At 40.1% G+C, this 23,934-nt stretch overlaps 1 protein-coding gene across 1 annotated transcript in view; it reads right to left on the bottom strand.

The window, feature by feature from the left end:
- The window catches only part of WWC2 (WW and C2 domain containing 2), a 107,850-nt gene extending 84,317 nt beyond the window's left edge, over positions 1–23,533 (bottom strand). The window contains exon 1 of the mRNA XM_054202481.1: positions 23,154–23,533. Within this exon, the coding sequence (XP_054058456.1) occupies positions 23,154–23,284 (131 nt within the window). The 5' untranslated portion in view covers positions 23,285–23,533. The remainder of the gene's footprint in view (positions 1–23,153) is intronic.
- Between the last annotated feature and the right edge of the window lie 401 nt (positions 23,534–23,934).

The following is a 23,934-nucleotide window of genomic DNA, read 5'->3' as shown; positions in this document are numbered from 1 at the left end:
CTTCCACCAATTATTTGAATATGTAGAACTCTAGTTCGTAATGCTTTTCTTAAAATTAAACTGCCTTTCTTTGTGTATTCCAAGACACTCCCAAAATAGTATTATATTAAACAAAATCAATGCAGAATTCCTGCAGGATCTTTACTGCTTTTACATTTCTTTATTCACAATATGAAATGAATTCAAGTTTTAGATTAATTTTTTTTCCCAGTGGCAGTAATGTTTGAGGAATGGGAAATATGCAACAGTTATCCAACAGGAAACATCTAAATGTTTTGCTGTGACTTCCTTCCCACACACCCACTCCCAGAAACTGCCTGAAAAAAACCCACCCCAAAACCTGTAATGAATGCAGCAAATTTTCTAGTAATGACTAGCAAGAATACAGCACATAGGCAGTTTATTGCAGCATGGCTTTCTCTTTAAAAGAAAGCAACCAGCTTTTGCCTCTCACGTCAAACTGACTAAACATCTTTCAGGTCAGATATGCTTTTTGGTTCCTCGAAAAGTGAAGTTCAAAAAAGGGTGGAAAAAAAGGAAAAACCAACAACAAAAAAAGAACAAAATAAAAAAAAAGGGAAAAAAAAAAGAAAGCACTGAACCTTTATAAGCCTTTCCTCTGCCCCCAGCGTACAATTGCTTATCACACATTCCTCTTTACCGAGTACATTTGGCACAAACAGTTATTTAGAGGAGGGGAAACACTTCCAAGGCAGTAATTTGCAAAGATTGCTGAGGAATTCTGTGAGACACTGTAAAAGGGAACCTGGAGCTGCCAGATGAGCTAATGTTCTACTTACCAGACTAGAATAGAGCTGTCTACCTTTCCCACATGTGGAAATGCACTCCCTTCAGGTTTATTAGCAGTTTGCATCACTCATTTAAAAAGATTATTGTAATCCAGGTTAAAGAATTACTTCAGAGAACATAGTACATATTCAAACCTAGTCCCTGGCTGTGGTCGCTAATAGCGCAGAGTAAATTATCATCATTTCTTCAAATACGCACACAAACATCAAAACAATATTCACCATACTCCCATGAGTAGGTAACAGCAATGTTTCACCAGTCCTGCCTTTCAAGGTGAAAGCGTATGCGAGAAGAGGATAGAAGATGTGAACACCAAAACAAGGTTAGTTTGCACATTTTCAAACTCAATTGCTTAAGCTAACACTTAGAAACTCAACATTAAAAAAGGAAAGAGGTTATGCACAAAAGCCTGTGAAGAGATTTTGTACCACTGAATCACTTTTAATTGGAGGAAGGGACATTAAGTATTTTTGCCTACACCACTGAAGAAGTCATTCAACTCCTTGTGGAGGTCAATTCTTAGAATCAGCTCAACATTTAGCAGAAGCCAAAGTACCAAACAGCTTATTTACAAGTAGACAACAACAACACCTAGTAAGTAAAACCACAGACCAAGAAGATACACAGAAAAGCGCGCAACTATAATCAGAGTATAGAATGTAATGTAACAGAACAGCTGAAGATTATTCATTTGGAAGTTGCTTGCAGAGCGGAAATACCATATATGAGGAAAGGAACAGAAATTCTCTATTTCTCTCACAGTACAAGGAAGCACACATAGAAGTACAGAGGAGCAGGCACAAAACAAAGTTCTCTACAACACACAATCATACCTGGACCTCGTTGCCACAGTGTTTTGTCGAGGTCAAAACTGTAATTCCTTTCAAAAACTGAATTGACAAAAAATACAAAGAACCGATCCACGGTGACAGTAAACACGATATTCCAGGTGCAACCATTTTCTTATTGGAGCTTCTATTCTAAATTCACTCTTCTTCTAGCACATGCAGAAAGATGAATTAAATCTGCCACTCCTTCCTTTCCTGTGGCTGTTATGACTGGAAATGGGAATTCTGAAGACAGAAACCATGTCAGACATTTGTGTGTTACTTTGTGTACCTTGTCACAAAGTAAATTTAAAGAAAAGACTCTAGCTACAAAGAACTGCTGACCTTTACATTAATGATTAAAAAAACAACACAACAAACAAACAAAAAAAAAAAAGAAGAGAGGTGATACTTTTCAAGACAGCTACTAAAATAGCAGCATAGCTGAGCAGTAAGCCACGATCTTTATGTTTTGGCAACAGAAAGGAACACATAATAGAAATCCTAATTTACAATGATGAAAGTGAAGAGAAAAAGACTTTGGCCTTGTGCACACACTTCAAACCGGACCCTTGTTAGACAGAGTTCTTCACACTGCCTCACTACAGAGAACATTATGGAGCTACTGCAACCCACAAGCAATGATATCTTTGAAGTCGCTTTAATATATTCCTATTTAATAAACATTTAGTTATTTATCATTTTATAATGAGTCACTAGAGTTTTTCTTTTTTTTTTTTTTTGCTTCTGTTGAATTATAGTCACAAAGGATGTTTTTTAAAAAAAGTATTACTAGAAGTTCACATTTCTTAGATTTACATTAATCACATTTATGGCAAATAACGTGGTCAATACTGAATTTTAGTAAAAATGGAAAGCTAACCTAATCGAGAGAGTAACAAGTTACTTCAGCAGTACAGCTCCCACGAAGCTCACAGCAACAGGATCCATTTTGAGTTGAAAGAAAGGAGTCATAGCTAGTCTCCACTTCTGACTAAAAACATGGTCTCGATTCTCTTCAGCTGTCCTAGTCTTTTAACAGCAGCCTGCACTCCAGGCTTGCCTTCCTTTGGGCTAGTGCTCAACAGGGTTGTTTTCTACCTGGAAGCCAGTAAGAAGTGGATTATTGGAGGGACCTGTCCTGTTTAACATCTGTATCAATGATTTGGAGGAGACATCAGACTTGCAGATGACACCAAACTGAGGGGGCACAATCAACACTGTCAAGGACATGACCACCATTCAGAAGGACTTAGCCTACAGGAATGGGCCAACAGGAACCTTCAAAGATTCAGCAACAACAAATGCAAAGTTCTGCATTCAGGAAGCAAATGGCCCTTACAGGCCAGGACTGACTGGCTGCAGAGCAGCTCTGGGGTCCTGGCGGGCAGTGAGCTGGCAATGATCCAGTGTTCTGGCTGCAGAGGAGGCCAACAGCCTCCTCTGTCAGCAAGAGTGTGGCCAGTAGATCAATATCACACCAAATACTGAGGTTCCATAACAATTTAAGTGGATCTAACCTGGCTATCACAGTCCTGCTCTTCCTTCACGCTCCATGTTCATGCTCCTTCTCTTTCATTTGTGCTGGCACTCATCTGACTCCATAGTGAGTCAGTTCAAAGAAATAAACCAGTGGGAGAGATTGAAATTTATTTTTTTCTAAGCAGTTTAGCTGCCTAACCAGTTCATTACTGGTACAAATGCCAATGCAAGAGAGAGGGTGGAACCACTTGCAGTCCCAATTCAGATTGGTATGAACTAGTCACGAAACAACAGAGTTCACGGCACACTGTTAGGAACTCTGGTTCTTGATGGAGATTGTAGGGAGTACCGTAATATACATGCTTATTACTACTACTCCTTATGATTAATCTATTAAATAGACAGAGAAGACTAAGCATGCAAAATTGAAGAGGTGCTTAGCTACCCTGTGCAGTTTTTATGCAGTGAAAGTTAGCAGGCTGATTACAGTAGGTTGAGGGGGGTTTGGACTAATAATGAACCTTAACTGGTTGCAAAGCCCTATTTCTGAGAAAAGGGAAGAAATTACAGAGAACAGCATTTAATTCCTGTTGTATTATGAAATGGAAATGCTTGGGCAATTAAGAAAATTCCTATTTATTGCAATACCTTGATCTACTGGCTACTTGAATTTCAAAGTAGAATAATGTAAATCAGTGAAGTGTCTGATCCTGCAGAGGATACACAACTTCATAGAACAAGCCAAGGAAACTTCCATGTGCAGTCTCCTTCTACACCGAAGTCAAAGGCAGCCTTGCCATTGCCTTCAACAAGGATTGAAGCAAACTTTGTCTGTGGTTAATAGTTTACTTACCTGATTTCTGCTGTGTTTGCCAAAATAAAATCTAAAATACATTTTGCCTCTCTCTGAGAGGCTCTACTTTTGCTGTTTTCACTTTTTTTTAGCCAGAACTAGTTCCTTAATGAGGCTCTAGTAAGGAGAGATTTTAAAAACAATTGCTAATGACGCAGAAAACTACAATACTGTCTCAAATACTGAGCAGAGGCACTTTCATAGAAAAACAACACCTAAGCATAAACAATTGATTAAACACTAATCTCTCATGCTGTATATACCTTTTGTACTGGAAGAGACAAGTTGCCATATAAGCAACATTTCAATAAATTCAGCTGACTAGAAAGCTGCAGTTTCACAGACTTCTGGAATTTCTTAGACACAGTATTTTTAAATGATTACTTCATAAAAATCACTTTAAGTATTTTGTTAGATGTAAAGTTTTTATACAGTTTGAGTAATGAAAAACCTCAACATTAGCTCACACAGTGGAAATACGCAGTCACTCCTTGCCAAGATAAGCATTACATCTCCATTTGCCATTTATTATTCTTTTAAACTGAATAGAGAAGATTGCTCTTAAGAGATAGTCCAGATACAAATCTCTGCTATCCAATTACTTATGTAATCTCTTTAAACTTCTCAATGGAAGTCTCTTACTATCTCTCATAAATCAATCTACATCAGATGCTTTTGTGAAAAATCTTTAACATAAATATTAATACTTTGAGATACTATTTTTCCTCCATGATATCCTTAGGTTCCTTTGGGAAATTACTTCATGTATCATTCAAGCTTTTAAAATAAAACATATCTACTTGGAGGCTAGGCTTCTGACTCTCATCCTATAAACATCAGTCATCTAAAACAATTTCTGAAGCATTGAAAAGCTTAAAAGTAGGTGCACTGTAATTAACTAGGAGTCAAACTTCTAATCTGTTGAAAATGCCATCAGGTGCCTGCATACATTTCAATGTTCTGCATATATTAAGTCAAGCAATGAAAACAAATGAAAATGAACATTCAGTCAGAACATGTACGAACATAGAGTTTGACCTAACAAGAGGACAGATTTCCAAGCTCATGACAGTCCATGCAATTCCTTTTTAGCTTATCTGCAGGCACTCGGCGTGGCTAAAGTTCTATTTTAGAAAGTATGTGAAAAGGTTAGGGGAGAAAGAGAGGATCGTGATTATTCACAGTCCAGCAAAAAATCTGTTTTCTGCATTTTAGACTCTGGGGATTCCATAGTAAATTTAAGAGAAGAAGCTGGAATTTCCTGATCTGGCAGATACAACCTAGGGTGGGGGAAGGATAATTCTCAAAAGAGCTTTCAAATGTGGGCTTGGAATTTTGCCGGACAGAACAATGATTGATTTAAATCATCCATAAAAAGAGAGATTTGATCTTCTGTCAAGTCTTTGAAATGGTAGAACTTAGTAGGAATCATCAGCACTGCGTGCTTGCTTAATGAAAAATCCATTCTTTTACATTTAGTTCTAAACACTTTTAATACACTTTGTGGGCTGTTCATTTCATGCTTTCAGTTGTCAGTATACCAAGCATCTCTTTTTGTGCCATGTGATGAATAACTGAACTTTTATAGGCAAAGACAGTAAGAAAGGTAGGGTTTTGCAATAAAATAAAGAACTTGCATTCCTTCCTAAAGGTGATCTGCATTGCTCTTTGCAGACTTTTTCAGTATATGGTAATTTTATCCCCTCACAACACAAATCCTGTGTTTCATCAGTTTTTACACTGAACAAGTAGTGGAAAAACACTGCTCTTTGTTGGAACTCCAGGTGAAAGGGTTCAAGTTATGTCTTTTTTGCTGACTTCGCTGCTTCATGCCAAAGACACAAAAAGCATTTCATTTTGCCCATCGCATTTTCTCTCCTTCACCTTACTGCTTTCTCTGTGTTAAAGTCAATGTATTTCTATTGCCTGTATTTACAATAAACAGATTGTAACAAGGTCTCTGGTTCGGTTTACATAAACTTACATAAGCAGCAGTATCACTTAAAGAAACAGAGAGATCCACCGAATGGTACTTGAGCAGTCTCTGGGTACCAGTGGAGCAAGTGTCTTGCTCATTTCTTAACATTACAGTATTTCAACCATTATTAGCATTTCTGCATCAACACGTACAAGATATTCTGTCTACAAGTGATTTCTGCCTTCAAGAATCTAATCATAACAGCAGACATCTCATATTTGGAAACCTAATAACCACAAAAAAAACCCCGAAAAAATCCCAAAAAAAACCCCAACCCCGAACACCACCACGTTTAGGTTTTCATAATGACATCTGGCCTAATTTGACGAGAACCTCCAGAAGAAATGCATGGCCTTGAGCAACAGAGACAGATAGAGTTTGCAAAGTAACTAACAGTGTTGCCTTCTTGTTTTTCCATGCCTGGATTGTTCTTCCTGTTGTCCCTCCAAAGCCAGCTGCTGGGAGAAACGCGAGGAAGCAGCAGTGCTTGGTGACCCTCGCTGGCAGCCAAGGAATTAGTCTGGTTGATGGAGCATGGCAATCCACTGTGCCAGCTGAAAAAAAGCAGGCTAGAGCATTTTTTGATCCTTTCACTGGACTTTGGGAAGACAAAATCTCTTCCTTTCACAAACCTGACTAGGAAGCTTAATTGATGTCCAACAGACCTTTACTGTACTGACACTCACTATGCTTAGGCTATAACCAAAGTCCTTCATGGGTGGCCCGAGTACTTGTGAATGGGCTGTAACTGAGAGTGTGCTGCAGTATGGATAACCGTTTCAGACAGCAGGGACACAGGCAAAACAATCCACGCGGTGTGACGGTCCTGTGATACTTAGGATCATAGAATTGCCTAGGTTAGAAGGGACCTTTCAGTCATCTAGCCCAACCATCAACCTATCACTGCCAAAAACCATCACTAAACCGTCTCACTAAGCACTGTGTCTAACCGTCTTTCAAATACCTCCAGGAGGTGCTTGCACTAGATTGTTAAGTCTGTCGGTAGAGCAAAGCGGGACAGAGTACAGCTTGCAGAGCATGATTTGCAGTCACTAGGTGCAGAACGAGGTAGAGAAGGGCCAGAGAAATCCCTCAGCTGAGGTATAGGGGATGTCTGCAGCCTGCATAGACAATACAAGGACTGAAGCACTCCAACCCCGATGTGTTTGTTTCCTTCTGTCTTCCTTCCTCCAGCCACTATATGCCTCAGAAAAAAAGAAAGCAGAAGGGGGAAAGCAATTTTGAAGGGCACAGGTAGCCCAAAACGCAGCTGGGCCTTCTGAACTCAGTTTTTGGGGATCTGCAAAGGAAGGCCTGGCTAAGCATGTCTTTGTGGCCCAATAAGCAGAACTAACACAAACCGTACAGAGCAAATCATGCTCCTCCTGCCAGTCCCTAACAATCCTGGTTGTGTTGTTAAGTTGTTAACAAGTTGTGGACTTCAGGGCACTGAAAAATGTTGCCTTCTCCTGCTGCCATCACCCTCACCTACCTTTTATTTATTCCATACTATTCATACAGATGGAACAGGCTAATACTCGCTCTTTCCATCACACTCCTATCTTCTGTTTATTCACTCGAGCTATTTTCTGAAGGAAAAGGGAAAAGATCAAATACTAGGAACAGAGGGCACACAGGACACGGCAACTGAATCTGGGAACTGCTGTTGATAAAAATCTGAGAGGAATTTATGGAGATTACGTATAGTCTTTGATTGGTTAAATATTTCTAGTGATAGGCACACCTCTCTGTGCTATCTAGAGGACAATTACATTTCACAGGAATTCTACAGCATTGTTTCATTTTATTCATTTGTCTGCTTTTTGCCCCCTGAGAAAATTTTCAAAAAGTGTTGCATTTTCAAAACCGAAATGCAGATTTTCCTGTTGTCTGGGGTTACAGTAGTTCAGGAAAACAGGCCTGGAATGTTCAGGTGCCTCTTCATCCCATTCAGTCCAGTAAGATGGCTTTTCAATAGCACCAAGTCATTCTGAGCCAGGAAAGGGACTGGAATCTGATTCTTTCACATTCCAGACCAGTACCCTGACTAACAAGCAATAAAATCTTCCCAATCGTTTACACTCCCAGAAGGGCCTCTGACAAAATTTTTTCATCAGAACAGAAGAACGGAACATTTTATACAGACTTATCAACACCGCATTTTCTGAAAAAACTCTTTATTCAAAATGTTTCAACCAACTTCAACTGTCGACTTTGTCTTATGACATTCATTTTCTTTTTTTTTTTCCTTCTGCCTGTCTTGTTAGTGACAGTCCAACAAAACGTCCATCTGTGGAAAAACATGTAATACACTACTGCCATATTGATATTTTTCAATAAAGTATTAAAGCAATATTGCTTTTGTACACCACTGTTATGGATGTCACTTGGGAGTTTTCCCTGTGACAAATGCATCTCTTACAAATCAAACAGTTTCCAGTCCGTCAGCAACTATTAGTACAATAATTATTCATTACATAATCTACAGCTTCCAGTGGAAGAATAATGCAAAAAAGACTGGCATCTTTATAATTTTTAGAAGAAGTATCTCTGTATATCTTCACTTGAAATGTCACACTTTTTTTAAACAAGAAAAAAAATTAAAGATAAAATTACTATTCTTCCTAAAATTGCAAGAATCTAAGAAACAAAACAATCCATGCAGTACAAAGAAGATTAGAAAATGCTAGGATCATCAAGAACCCCATGTAATTTAAAGGCAACTTCAAGATAGCCCCCAATCAAACCAAATATGCAGCCAGCAGGCCAATTCTTTCAAGTATTCATCCACAGGTAGTAATTTAAAAAACAATCACAGTGGTGAATAAAAGCTGTTATGATCTATGAAGTACAGCAAGGTGCCATTCAGGAGAGTTGTTTTCAATCATCCATCTCTGAAAGTGCCTCCTGGAACAAACTTTAAAATGTTGTCCCTTCCAAAGTCATATTTGAAGGAATAGGGCAAAAAAAATCTTAACTAGATGCTTCTAGCACATTTAGTGGTAGTAACTTTAATATTACCCTGCAAACAATGTAGTCCACACACATCTTTAATAAACCAATCACTCGATGTAATATACATTTTCCCCATCAAATTCTAAAATTCAAATTGTTAGAAGTACATGCTAACTCCTGAGTGTTGAGGATCTATATCGATACCCCATAGAGCAGAGCTGGTCTTCAAAGTGAGAAAGAAATTTACTTTCTATACTTTTGCTTGTAGGATTGATAGCTAGAGCAAAATGTCGTTTTACAGACACTACTAAAGTGAAGAGTGGTTGAGTTACTGCCATTATACTGCAAAACACCACTAGTGACCTCCCACTACACTCATAATTCCCATTCCAATATAGCACATTTTAGTCTCTTTGTCCTGCAGCTACTTGGTCATTATCTAATTTTTCCATTAAAGGCACAGGTGTTCTGGATTAAGGACTTCATGCCGAAGTACAGTAATAAGTGCTTTCCTTGAATTTAAACATCAACACGTTACTTCTCTGAAACTAGTCTTTTTTCCAAAATATGATATTTAGTTAATTTGATGACCTAACCCTCATAAAGCCACATTTACCGACATATGCCTGGTAAATAATGAAGGAAATGCCAGTTATAAAATCCTGAAATATTTGCTTTCAGTAACAGCAGGCCAGACTTCCTCAGAAAACTTTTTCCCCATATATATATATATATATATATATATAAATAAAAGGAAAAAAAAAAGGTAAACACAGAATAACGTAAGTGGGAAGGAATGTCTGGAGGTCACCTGGTTCGACATCCTGCCTGCATTGGGCAACTCTGAAATCAGACCAGTTGCTCCAAGTCATGCCCACAGCCACTCAGGACAGCCTGTTCTAGTGTTTGCCCACAAATCCCAGTCTACACTGCCATTTTTTTCATGATTCAGTAAATCACTGCAATTCCATTTGCAAATATTTTTAAAGCTCTTCTGGGACAGATGATATATTGGCCCATCAGTTTCAACATAATGAACAGTATAAATTCTACCTCCGTGTTAAAACACTGTGGTTTCTATTAAATAAAATCTAATTTTCATCAGTTGCCTGTTGTTACTTTCACATACTTCAACATCTGTATGGAAGATGAAAGTCAGTATTCATTTGGTTCACTTTCTGTACCTAATTTATCCTTAGTTTCCACACCATCCAAGGATTGTGCTTTCACAAGAGGAAGTCTTCAGTACCAAACCTAGTTTAAAAAAGATGATCCAACTTTTCAAAAAAAAAAAAAGGGGGGGTAAATTCACTTTTCACTGATGCAGTAGTACTATAAGCTTTTGTTGTGATGTGACCTTTAATGGGATGTTTTTTTCCATCTTTACTCTTGCTGCTTTTAAGTCTTTCTACTCTCGTTCACAGCAAAGTTGCACAAATAGCTGTGTAGTACAACTGAAGGGAGTGGTGTCAAACAAAAACAAAAGGTGGAAAGGCAAATATCTTCAGCCTTTACTAGCACAACATTTTCTTCATGAAATCTAAACTTCAGTGTCTGCTAGTCTCATTTCTCTCTTTCATTAATTCATCTGAGCCATCAGACCACACAAACTGTCAAGCATCAGACGAATACTGTCCCAATCATATTATATCATGAACCATTTTATTCTCTGAAAGAAATTTAAAGATGTTTTCACATGAAAATCAAATATATCTCAACCAGATAAGCAGAACTGAAATACAGTAATGCACTAATTTTTTTTCCCCTGAAAGAGAACAGTAAACATGGATTTTGCAAAATACTGGGTTTGTTGTTTAATTAATTAAAAAGAAGCAGACTGTTAAGTATCATAGAGATTCTCTGCACACTCTCCTCTCTTCCAACTTAATATCTGATTTCCATTACGCAGTACATTCTTACAATATTTCTACAGTAGATCCAAAGGTCTCAACACTACAGATAAAAAACCTGTCCCCAAAATTGCCTTGATGAATTTGTCCACAACAGCAGGAAGTTTATTTACTCTCTCTCTTGATTAGCTCAGAATTCTATGACTTCAACGTAGATGATCTTGAAAAGAGAATAGATTGCGCAGTATAGGAATAGGCAGTTTCAAAAATTTGCCATCCCAATATTCCTTTTTACCTTCAGCATCAAACAGTGCAGGGTGATGGGACAGCAAAAGAAGATATCCCAAGCAGAAAAAGGTAGCATTCTTGGCTACTTCTCAACTGGGAAAGGTGGGGCTTGGGAGTGTTTCCAATCTCCTGACATGCCAGACACTTTGTAATGAAACTTGATTAAGTACCAGTCCTATCTCTCAACGCCGGCTTCTGGACCAGCTGGGCCAAAGACACCTACAACCTGTTCTGGTCAGGACTACAGTTCAGGTGGCTGTGGGAGTAGGTTTCCAGGGTATGACCTGAAACACATACTTCTCTTTAGACATCAAGATCTTCTGTTTAGATCTTAAGTCAGGATCAAACCTCATCTCGCCATTAGAGGCCACCGTAGGAAGGAGAAACTGCAGAAAATATTAGTATAAAATCTCTCTTTCCCTCTAACTCTCTCATCAAGAGTATAAAACCAGCTAGTTCAACTTTTGCTAGACACCAGAGTATTCCCATGACATGAAAGGTGGAAGAAGAGAGCCAAAGAAAGAAGTTTATAAACATTCTGCAGTGGGACACTTCCAATCAGAGCTTGTAATCTAGCACAAAGAACACATCTACAGGAAAAAATTGATCAGGTTTCACAAAGTTCCTCTGCTTACAGTATAGTTTCCTTTTAATAAAGCATCTACATAGACTTCCTGTGGAGAGATGAATTACATGTATTGGCCTAAAAGGCTGAGAAGAAGTAATGTCTTCCTTTAAGCTTACTGTCCTTCCAATTTTTTGCAAGTATCCAATTATCTTATGTTTAAAGTTAAGCACTAAGTCCTTGTATAGTTTTTCATGTAATAAAAATAGCCCCATCAGGACATCACCATCATCAAGGCTACATGAAACCTTTCATGATATTTACTGTGTTCATCAACACAACATCAGCTTTAAGTATCACTGCATGTCTTAAACGGACGGGTACTATTCACACCTAAAGAAAAAGAGCATTCAGATAAAGTTTTAATACTGGCCATTTTAAAAATCTTTTCAAATGAAGTATTACAAAATAGCTATTAAATGAGAGCTTATTCCCAAAACATCTATTAGAAACCTACTACCTCAATAAGCAATGACAGTCCTGCCACAAGGAGGGTTCTCTGATAAGTACTGTCACCCCTGAACATCAGACACTTGGAGTGAAGGTCTTTCACAAGAACTTCACGCAGCTGGCTGAAGCTGCTTAACTGTCTTGTACACCTGCCAAGTCAAGAATAAAATTAAAAATGAAGTGTTGATTATGGGAACACTAGGCATGACATGTCATTAGGCATGACAACTATGACCAGAAAGAAGATATCTTACAACTTTTCAAAAAACCTGACTGGCAAAAAAAGGACATGGAATATCAAGTATAGGAAGTTCTAAAGATTTTTAAGACAAACCCTTTAACTATTCTACATTTGTCCTCAAAGCTTATTTTCTTGCCAAAATCTTGCGTGGAAAAATAAAGTTTTGATGGCTTTCATGTATTCTGAGCAAATGGGTCAGCCAGGTTCTGAATGCAAATCAGCAACGTGCCACAGCACTGAAGTCCATGGCTCATTTTAGATCACTGTGAGCCACGCTAGCAAGTGAGGCAGAACAACCACCAGACAAACAAACAAGATGATAAGCAAGAACCAAAAAGCCTAATCCATATCACCATAATAATTTGTTTTAATATAAGCAATTCACCTTTTAGACCACAGTATCATTAATTTAGCCAACACAGCAGCGTAACTGATTAACAACTCCTTAGCAAACCTCAAACTTTAGTTCACTAAAGTCTTTCTCTAAAAGAGTAGATATTTAAAAAGACAGCCTAGGGATTATAAACAACAAAAGAAAAACCAGAAAAGAACACGCAAAAGTCAGAAGCTTGAACAAATCATCTGTTTACTGATTAATTTCCTATGTATTAAGCCTGCCTTACTGCAGTAGTAAACCACTGGTCACGCTGGCCTGACTAAAAGGCTTTCAGTGTTTGTGTGCTTTGCTGCATCCCATAATTTCTCTAGTCATTTGAACACTATTTCAGGAATGTCCTGTAGAGGTCTCAGATGATTATTCACATCCATAGCATTGTCCTGTTCACCAGAATGATTGTAAATGTGTTAACAGTTCATTTCAAACATTGCAATACTCACACAATGACAGAAAGAGGGCTTTCCTCCTTGTCAGATCGCTGTCTTGAATTGCATCCTCTTATGTACAGTCATTTACTACCCAATGCTTCAGCAAAATATATTTTAAATATTTAATACTTGCATTCCAAATGATCCTTCTTCATGCTGTAACCCACTAAAGCACTACCTCAGTCTGCCACTTGCATGCAAAACAAAGCTGGCAACTGCAAAAGAATGTGGGAAATATGAAAAACTTTGGCAAAACTCACACTGTCCAGGAACATTAAGATGTGGAAACACAGAAGAGACCTCGATTTGTGGGACTTCTGTACAGGTCTACATTCCAATCCAGTAAATTAAAGGATAAAGTAAATGATTATTTACTTCAGAAGGGTGACATTCAAGTCAGACCCTCAGAGATCACATCATCTGAGCAGTATCCTGTTTTCTCTGTTTCACTCCAACTCTATGGACATTCCAATTCCAGTTTTGGCAGTTTGTCACTGTTCACTCTGGAATTTAGTACTGAATAGTTTTGGGCCTTAAACTCGTATCATAGCTTCTTTTGCAAATCTCTCAGAGAAGCCCGCAGCACTCCAAACTAGAATCGTTCACTATCGTACTATGTACGATTCACAATCGTACAACTCCATCCAAACTAAAAAGCGGGGGGTAAGTGAAAGTCTTCACACTAAAATTCCCAAGCAACAAAAAACCAAAATACCATTTAGGTCAGATCCTTAGACAATAAAACTGTCCATTACTGGTAATGTGATTAAAATCAGTGCAATGCCTCAGAAAAAAATACAATCATACCTAATATTTGCAAGGTCATACTTGAAAATTTATCACAAATTGCTGTACAAGACGGCATAATGTGTTAAGACAACACTGACAGAACGAGCTGAAAAGGACATGAATTTTCTTTTTGGTACTACGTGAATACACCAAGTACACATTGTATAGGTCTTGGGAACATGGGGTCAGATTTGGATGGACAGTGGGCTTAGGTACACCTGGGAATACATCCCCAAGAGTAAACAAAAAGCATAATTAAGTCCCATATAGCTGTGAAATACGCTTACCTGGACAAGACTACAGTTTAGGACTCAAAAGTACTTTAAAAAGAAACAATAGATGCGTAAAGTATTGTTCCTTCACTAACAAGACCAGAAAGTTGCTAATACAAAGAGAGTGACCTAACAGGATTTCGTTAAAAATACAGATTCTTCTAGATCTTTTCCTCTATACCAAAAGTTAGAAAAAAAAAAAAAAAGTACTTCTAGACACTGAAAGCCTGGTTATCAGAACAAACAGCATATTATGGAAAGCATCCCAGTATGGTTGTTTCTTTTTATTTTTCAAATAAAGATTGAAGTTTGATTTAATGAATTGAGAAAAATAGCACAGACATACAAAAGCAGGCCCAACATACAGTATTGTATAGCACGCAGCAAGAGTATGCAGAAATTCGAGTTTGCTATCCCAAGACAATACGTCTTTACATACCCAAACAATTACTTTGAATACAATATGCATTCAGAGTTGATGAGATAAAGTTGCCTTTCTTCAAGTACAAACAGTATCCAAGTTCAAAGGATAGCATCTGATCTTGTTCTATGAGATGCAAATGATTGTTTCAGTTGACAGAATACATTCATACCACTGACAGACTGCCTCTAGCCCAGAATTCCTAACCAACAAAAAAATGCCAAGAGCAAATTAGCCTTAAAAAAGTACACTTAAAGAAGGGGGGGTGGGGGGGGCAATCCCTCCCCCAGTAAGCCCTTTCATTACCTTTTGAAAAACAGGAGCCAGCAATTGACTTCATCAGGTAGGAACTTCACCATCACTAATGGTTTTGCACAGAAAAAGTCACTGGAAAGAGCAATAGCATTCAGGAACACTCAAAATGTGCTATTTAAAAACACCCAAAACCTACACCCACAAAGCAAAGCCCTACAAAATACTCAGAGCAACACAAAAGGAAAACGATAACTCCTGTGTCACTCCCCTTTTCAGCCACTAGCTGGTCCTTGCAAATGAAGTATAAATCAGTTTGTCCATACAGATGACTCCCTCAAATACATGAAGACAACAGGCTCCAGTTTGCTTGACACAATAAAACATTCAAAGTCTTCAATTACACTGTCATTCTGGTGAGATACTTTGCAGCAGAGTCTAAAACACACCTTATGAAAAATCAGGGGAAAAAAAATGCACCAAAGTCAAAGAATTTCTGATGTACTTTCATACACAGTAGAAATTACCTATTCATACCTAATTGCAGAAAAGGACTTGGGGGTACTGGTAGATGAAAATCTGGACATGAGCCAACAGTGTGCATTTGCAGCCCAGAAGGCCAGTTGCATCCTAGGCTGCATCAAAAGAACCGTGGCCAGCAGATCCAGAGAGGTGATTCTCCCCCTCTACTCTGCTCTCCTGAGACCCTACCTGGAGTGCTGTGTCTAGCTTTGGAGCCCTCAGCACAAGAAGGACAGGGACCTGTTGGAGGGGGTCCAGAGGAGGGCCATGAAGATGACCAGAGGGCTGGACCACCTCTCCTATGAACACAGGCTGAGAGAGTTGGGATTGTTCAGCCTGGAGAAGAGAAGGCTCCAGAAGACCTTATAGCAGCCTTCCAGTACCTAAAGGGGGCCTATAAGAAAGCCGCGGAGGGGCTGTTTGCAAGGGCATGTAGCGATAGGACGAGGGGCAATGGCTTTAAACTAGAGCAGGGCAGGTTTAGATTAGACATTAGGAAGAAGTTCTTTACACTGAGGGTGGTGAGACACTGGCACAGGTTGCCCGGAGAGGTGGTGGAGGCCCCATCCCTGGAGACATTGAAGGCCAGGCTTAATGAGGCTCTGAGCAACCTGATCTAGTTAAAGATGTCCCTGCTTAATGCAGGGGGGTTGGACTAGGTGACCTTTAAAGGTCCCTTCCAACCCAACACATTCTATGACATTCTATGATATTGCCAACAGCAGCACATTCACAGAAAACGGGATCTAATTCTGCAACCACATTTGTCTTCAACGAGAGCTTCACAGTAACAAACAACTAAAAAGGCAGTAACATCATAAAGGTTTCTTAGTGACAAAACATGTTTAGGATCAAAATGTCTGTGACAGTTGTACTGCTGGTTCACAGCAAAGCAAAGGTGAACACAAAGACAAACACAAGAAAACAACGGCGAAACCCAACAAAAAGAAAGGACACCTAAGACAACAGTTCCACAGCAGCTAGGATTGATCTGCACCTTGGTTTCTATAGCATCACTCTCCCCTTTTGCTCCCTGCTCTGGACTTACCTCCTGCCTCACACCAGCACTAGTACTCACTCAGGGATACAATGAGCTGATTCTGCTGGAAGACAACCCTAAAAACAAATGGTTTCGTTTTAGCCAAATCATCTTCTGGAGTCAGTTTATTACTTGGTGGCAGGAGAGGGACAGGTAAATGGAACCATGACAATCCAGACCCAGTGGGCTGCATTACCCACCTGCAACCCTTTTCCACTTCCCTTGCAGGTTGCTGTAATAAGGATTTACACATCCCAGCCTAACAGGTGTGGAATCTTAGCGTTGTTTCTATTCGTGCCTTTCTGAAAGTGTGTCACCATGGAAATATTATTGTACGTTCATCCATTTTCAATCTTTTCTATTGCTTCCATGAGTATTCTTCTAGTTTCTAGTCATCTCTGTGATATAACAATTGTGACATCTCAAAATATCTATAACATCTTTTTAGGCTAAAAAGAAAAAAGTAGCAAGAAAACCAAAGCAAAACCCATTTCATAAAATTCAACTTGTCTCTAGATGTTACAAACGTCACTAAGTGGAAATAGAGAAATCCTCTTATCTTATTCTAATAACCTTAGTAACATCTTCAAAGCATAGAATTTTAACCAAAGGGTTGAATACAATTTATTTAACTGGGGAAAAACAAGAACTCCTAATGTAATTTGTACAGATCTCCAAAGCTGTAAATAATTTGTCCTATTTGATCCATATATTGACCCTTACCTGTAAAAATTAGAACTTCTTTCACAGCTACACACTTTTAAAGTAAAGCCAGTTCCCCTCCTCTGAAAATATAAGACAGTTCTGAAGTATTCCTTCATTTAGCCATATTGTAGTAGGACATCTCTAGTAAACAGATCAACTCCACTCATTTGAGAAAAGGTCTATTTTCCTTGATGTGTACAACTTCTCATTAAGGCTTACATTGTGCATGACAACTACGGTAATACTATCTTCTAAGTCAAGATCAGTTTTAATCGAAATAGCTCCAGCAAGTAAGTACTACAGACATAGGTCTGGATAAACCACAGTCTAGACCACTTGCCCCACTTTACAGACCAGGTCACAGTTCTTGGCTTTAACAAGTAGTACGTACTTTGCTCACATAAGCAAATACTCTGTAGCATTTCCTGACTTGTTAACTTCACATGCTCCGAGATGAAAGATATAGTGCAGCCCTATCACTCCCAGAGAAATAAAGAAGAAAAGCGTTATCTCAGAGTTACCGTAGCCATTTTCACTAATGCTAAAATCAACAACACATAGCCCCAAGCAAATGACAGACTGGTTAAAAAACCCACATACACAATCACTATGTATTTTAACACTGTCTGATGCTATCACAGCTATATTAGCACTGTAATATTAGAATTCTGCTTTACACTGGATAAACAAATGAAGGTGTCAGAAGTTCAGGCACAGCTAGTCTCTCATTGCGAGTTCAGTACTTGCATCACGGGTTTTATTTTGAATAAATATACATCAATTAAGTTAAAGCAGTTCCCAACCTGTCACTGAAACCAGAACGAGACACCAGACAGTTTCAGAGGGAATATGCACATTCCTGAGCAGACAAGGAGACAGAACAAATTATGTAGAATTAGGATAAAAACCCGCAAATGATACTACAGGATGAAACACGGCAGAAACAAGATATTTGGGGGGGGAAAAAATATCATTGTCATATCTCACTACAGGATTATCGCAAGTTGTACAGCTTGGAGTTGTACATCAAATGTACAGCTGTACATCAAATGATCCTCTACTGATTTTCCAAAACAGGCAGGTGACTATTTCTTATTAAGGTTAGAATTTCATATGGTATGTTAAGGTAATCATTTAACAGCTCCAAGCCACTGAAAATGTAAAAGTCCCACTTCCTCCTCAGCTCCTAGCAAACAAGGGAGATACAAGCAAAAATAGAAAGGGAATGAGAAAGGGAGCCTTTCAGTGATGGTTTGCCATTAAATTCATTCTTAGCAAGCAGCAGCCGAAAGGAAGGATTTATCGGGTAGTTGCTCTAGTTGTACCTTAAATCAGCAATGTTGAGATTTGCACTTAGAACAGAATTAAGATCTATCCCTTTCAGAATATAATGACTAACACTTCAACTTAACATCATTATTTTTCAAAGGACAGATGAATCATACTGCTACCTCTTGCTTAAATTTTGTTCCCTCCTATCCACCCAGAATTTTAACATTTCAGAATTTTCTCCTATTTTAGCTGAAGTCCTGCAATCACCAATTTCACACAGAACTGTACTTGCCTCAGACACTTCAGATAGTAAAAGTTATTCTACTCACCTGTCACAACACAACTTACTTCCATGAAAAAAAAAGAATCGATTCAAATGTATTTTCCAGTCTCTGATGATGTCTCCCATCACGCTGTTCCCTTTTCTGCTTGCCTCTTATTTGCTACTTTTAACTTTTACCCGCACAGTATCTTATATGCCTCCTATTTCTCCAAGTTTCCACTGCGACTGGAAGCCTTCTACTATGCACCCGAGCTACAGTAGTGCCCAGGAAAGAGGATGAAAGTCCCGCTGCTCAAGTAACTTCAACCTCAGTATCTTCCCTCCTCACAGCCTCTGCTGTTCACAGAAGAAAAAGCAAGTTCCAGGGGAAAAAGTAAGGAACAAAGCGCCCTTCTTTTCTAAGGGAAAAGGGTACACAACAGTTAATTGCTTGAACCTAAGAAGTGTTCTAATTCAGACAAATCTTGCACAAGTTACAGAATTCCATGATAAAAATTGTAGTGTTTTCACTACAAAAGGTGAAAGCTGCAATGGAAACTGCATTTCCTCCCCAGAACACCATGAAGAAAACCCTTTCACACTCGAAAAGTTCTCTGGTTTCTGCACATCCAATGTTTCTCAAGCACTTTCTTGGTTGTATAGTTAGCAAGTACTCTAGAAACACTCTAGCAGAAGTATACTACAAACCATTTCAAAAGTATCCATATATTTTAAACAAATTTTTCTCCACAGTGGAAAGAGAAATGAAAAGGGGGCAGAAAGAAAGGATAATTTTGTTTTCATAGCAGCTCACTCCTTACCACTCTGACAGGAGTGCAGATAAACATTTAAATAAAGATCACTTACAGCTTCAGAATTTGTAATGCGGGGCTCATTTTAGGCAAAGTATTAAATAAATAAATAAATAAATATATCTGTTTTGAGTCAGTAGTGATCAGCAGTGGAGCATGGACAATTTACTATATAGAAACCAAGACACGAGAAGCCCTGCATTCCTGGTAAGAAAACCAAACATCATCCAACTGATGAAGATTTGAGGGTAGCAAGATTCCTATCGCCTATTCCACTCCTCCTTGGTGCTCTTCTCTACTGATTCCACCAAGGAACACGACAAATATAAGGTCTACTTAAAATAAGCTGAACAATGGAAAAAAGGAAAAATTCTCCTTCTCAAATTTATGTCTCCACTCCAAGTCCCTCTTATTGTTTATCAGAAGAAAAACCCACACAAACACCTTACCGTAACTCAGTAAACCCAGGAACTTGAAAGACTTTCAAGGGAACTTCAAAGAAATGTATGAATTCCTCTAACCCTTTCTCACTTTTTCATCTGGCTCATCCTCTTCAGTCCATAGTTGTCTTTTTATAACCTTGTAAAGTTAAAAAGTAGCAGGATACAATATTTTAGGCTGTTTCTGTTCTTACAATAAACCAGTTTCAGAAGAACTGTCACGACCAGTGAGTTCTCAGTTTGCTGTAGCTTGGACGAGTCATAAACAAATAACATCCATATATTTAGTGAGTGAAAAAGTCACTACAACTCCCATATTCTTGACTTCATATTTCTCTTTCTCACACTTCGTGTCCTAAAGTGCCCTCTCTTTCACGCCATCAGTTTTCAAAACAAACCAACACAGTACCCTAAATATTTGGAGAGATAAACCACTGTTGAATAGTGCAAAACATTAAAAACCCCTGAAGAACAGAGCGATTCAAATAGCTCCTGCAACACTCCTAAAACACAAGCACCCAAGTCTCTCTTGCCCTTACAAGTGTGAGATTCTCTAATGTCAATGGGATTACTCAGATAAATGAAGTGGGCAAAACTGAAAACTGAGCTCCAAGCTTGAAGCTGAAGCGTGTTTTTCTTCACAGCTGTACACAAGGCCATCATTATATTAAGAGACCAGCACCATATAAGCAGTAACAAATACATCTATTGTCAGAACAGTCTAGAAAAGCACATGAGAAAAAGCATCACTGTATTTAAAAAAAATCACCGCACACCATGTTTTCCAAGAATCTTTGAGATATGGTATTTTCAACAGCTTATTTCTAGACATGAATATTTTAAACCAGTAACAAAGAGGTTCCTAATAGTGCTCAAATACACCTGGCAACCCCCAGACACACGGCTGATGTCTCACAGCACTAGTCTTCAGTATTTGTATTGTCTAAATCAAAGAGGATAAAAATTATTTTAAAACATCAAGCATGACTTTTCTATGTAATCATCCAGGGAATACAGTGTAACAACAGCAGAAGGAATACTGTCCATAAAAACTTATCTATTCTACACTTGCTTTACCAATGAAAGATTTTAGGAGCCCAGGAACTGTAATAATCCACAAGTACATTATGAAAACTTTATGACATCCATCAGAGAAAATAGTTGGGGGGTGGGGGGGGAAGTCCTAAAGTATCATCCAACAAGGGAACATGTTCTCAGCCTTTCTGTAGAATGCATTATCTTCATTTTGACAAATTAAGATAAGTTTTAGAAACAGCACGAATAGAAATTGTATTGTATTGACAAACTTGGAAGATCACTTTTCAGTTTTTCTGACAGCAAACCCTAATTATGTCCTGTATGGTTTCGGAACATAAATTCTCTAAATACGTGGAGGATACAATGGAATCTAGAGCAAAGTCATCACAGGACTTTCATGCATTTCTTATTCACTTTCCCAAACCAGGTCACCAAAATAAATACAGATTGTAAATATGGATATTGTAAATACAAATACTGTAAGCTGCACATTAAATGGGCTTGTCAGTCTCTTTTCTGTGCAGGCAGTTCAGCTTCGCAGTTGAGCCACGTACACTAAAGCATGGATTCTCCTCAAGCACCTAGGGCAAAATCCTTCTCTCTGTTTTGCATGACTGACATAGATTAACAATTATTTCAAACATCACTCTTTCTGAAAAAGGTCTTTACTTCCTTAGTTCTCATTACAGATTATCAAGTCTCAGGGCTGGATTTCTTTCACCTGTAATCAAGATATTAATGAAACAATATTTATCCTATTCCTATAAGATAGCAAACACAGATATGCTACTCATTTAGCTGTCCACTGTTAATGAGGGAAGAGTCGAATTTTACCACCAAATATGAATACTACAGAATGTGTAAAAACAATTTTAAATTTGTATACTCATGAGGCGGTATTGTAACAAGTACACTCCAATGTCACATTCTGCTTTACCTCCATCATGCCATCTTGTATTCTGCTTTGCAAACACAAAAGTCTAAAACTAAACAAACTAAACGAAACTTTAAATTTTCAGAGGTACTAAACCAGTTTTTATTGTTTGAGGTAAAAAAAAACCCAAAACTCAATCGCCTGAGAAGGCCAGCTGTAATAAATAACACTGTCCTGTATACCTTCTCACCTCACTAATATTTACAAGGTACTTGTTTTGAAGTACAAAGGAATTTAAGTATTAAGTTTGTCACTATTGGAATTTGCTGTTACAGCAAGCAGGACAGAGAAGTAGGCCTAACACAGCATATGATGCTTGTCAAAACTTTCCCTACGCAACTTACAGCCAGCAAGCTTCGCCACAGCTACCTTTTCCAATTTCATCAGGGAAACAGAAACCAGGCCTTCATTTATAATTCAGTGCAGCTTGTTCCATAAATTTATAATGCCTTTTAAAAGTTTTTGATAATTAGACAGCACTGTTTTCAACAGCAACGCTGCATTTCATAACACGCACAAAGTTTGGGGGTTTTAATTACTTTTCAGGACCGCTTTAGACAGAATACACGTTTTACAATCGGTATCTTGGGCGTCTCTCACCCAGCTATTAAAAACAACCATTGAAGCCCCCCCCCCCAGAAGAGACAGAATCCCTCCCCAGGTGGAAGACTGGACGACTCGGCGAGAAGCCTTTGCGCGGGCGGGTCACCTCGCTCGCCCAAGCGCTTTCTGAGGAGGTTTTTGCCGATTTTTACAACGCTGAAAACATGGAAAGGGCAGCAAAACAACCCCGGGATGGCGGGGGGAGGGTGGCGGTGCTGAGAGGACCGGGGCTCGCCGAGGCCTAGCGGAGCACACCAGGCCTCCCGCTGCCCCGCCGCAGCTCGCCGGGCCGGGCCGCGGGGGCAGGCGGTCCCCGGGGGGGCAGGCGGTCCACGGGGGAGGCCCACGGGAGGGACAGGCGTCCCGGAGGCTCCGCCAGCCGGGAGGGAGGGAAGGAGAGAGGGAGGGAGGCGGCCCCGCTCGATGGCGCCTCCGGTTTGGGAGGGACTCGCAAACTTCAGTACCTGTCGGGAACTCCCCAAACGCCAGCAATTCCTCCCCGCCGCCCCCGCCTTTTTCCAGGAAGGGCTCCACAGGCTTCCCCCCAACTCCAGCCCCAACATCAACTCTTAAATGAAACCGTGCCGACCCCCTGCCCGCGCACCCACCTGTCCCGGGGGTCGATCCAGCTGGTCTGCTTGGTGTTGTGGTCGATGTAAAAGATTTTCCCGTCGTAATCCCTCGCCTCCTCCCAGCCGTCGGGTAAAGGGAGCTGCCCATTCCCCGCTTTCCTAGGCATGGTCGGTCGGCGGGAGTAGCTGCTCCATAGGGACAGAAAGAAAGCCGGGAAGCGGGAAAAGCCCACACCCGAGCCGGGGGGACGGGGAAGGGGCCGACAGCGGGGGGAAGGCAGGCAGCGGGCCGCTTGGGGAAGCCCTCCTCCACGTCCGGGGCTCAGTCCACCATGCCGGGGCTGCCGCCTCGCCCGCGCCGCGGCAGCCCGGGTCAGGGTTGCCGGCGGAGGCCAGCTGCCGTCTGGGCGCGGGGAGCCCGGCTGAGCCCCGGGCGGCCGCGGCCGCCGCTCATTAGCATGAGATTAGCATCCATCTCATCTGCATGCACATTCCTCCCGCCGCATTCCTCAGGGTTAACCCTGCCGGCGCTGCCCGCCGGGCCGGGCTGGGCAGGCCCCGGGATAGCAAACGCCCGCCGGGGGAGCGCGGAGGGGATGGAGGGGGCCCGCCTGCCTTCGAGCGAGCTGTGCCCCCTCAGAGACAATCATCTAAGGGGGAAAAAGCATTGAAGCGCTGCGGCCACTTCCACGCCGCCTTTTTGGGCAGGTGGGGGGGCGAGGGAGTCCCTCCGCAGCTACCGTCGCTAGCCCAACGAGGGAGGACAGCGGCGCGAAGGGGCTGAGGCGCGGCGAGACGAGGGAAGAAGGGGCGCGAA

Source organism: Rissa tridactyla, chromosome 5 (assembly GCF_028500815.1).
Source record: "Rissa tridactyla isolate bRisTri1 chromosome 5, bRisTri1.patW.cur.20221130, whole genome shotgun sequence".
Classification (NCBI taxonomy): Eukaryota; Metazoa; Chordata; class Aves; order Charadriiformes; family Laridae; genus Rissa; species Rissa tridactyla.
The sequence above is the reverse complement of the archived record's forward strand: the minus strand, read 5'-3'. Positions and strand labels throughout refer to the sequence as shown.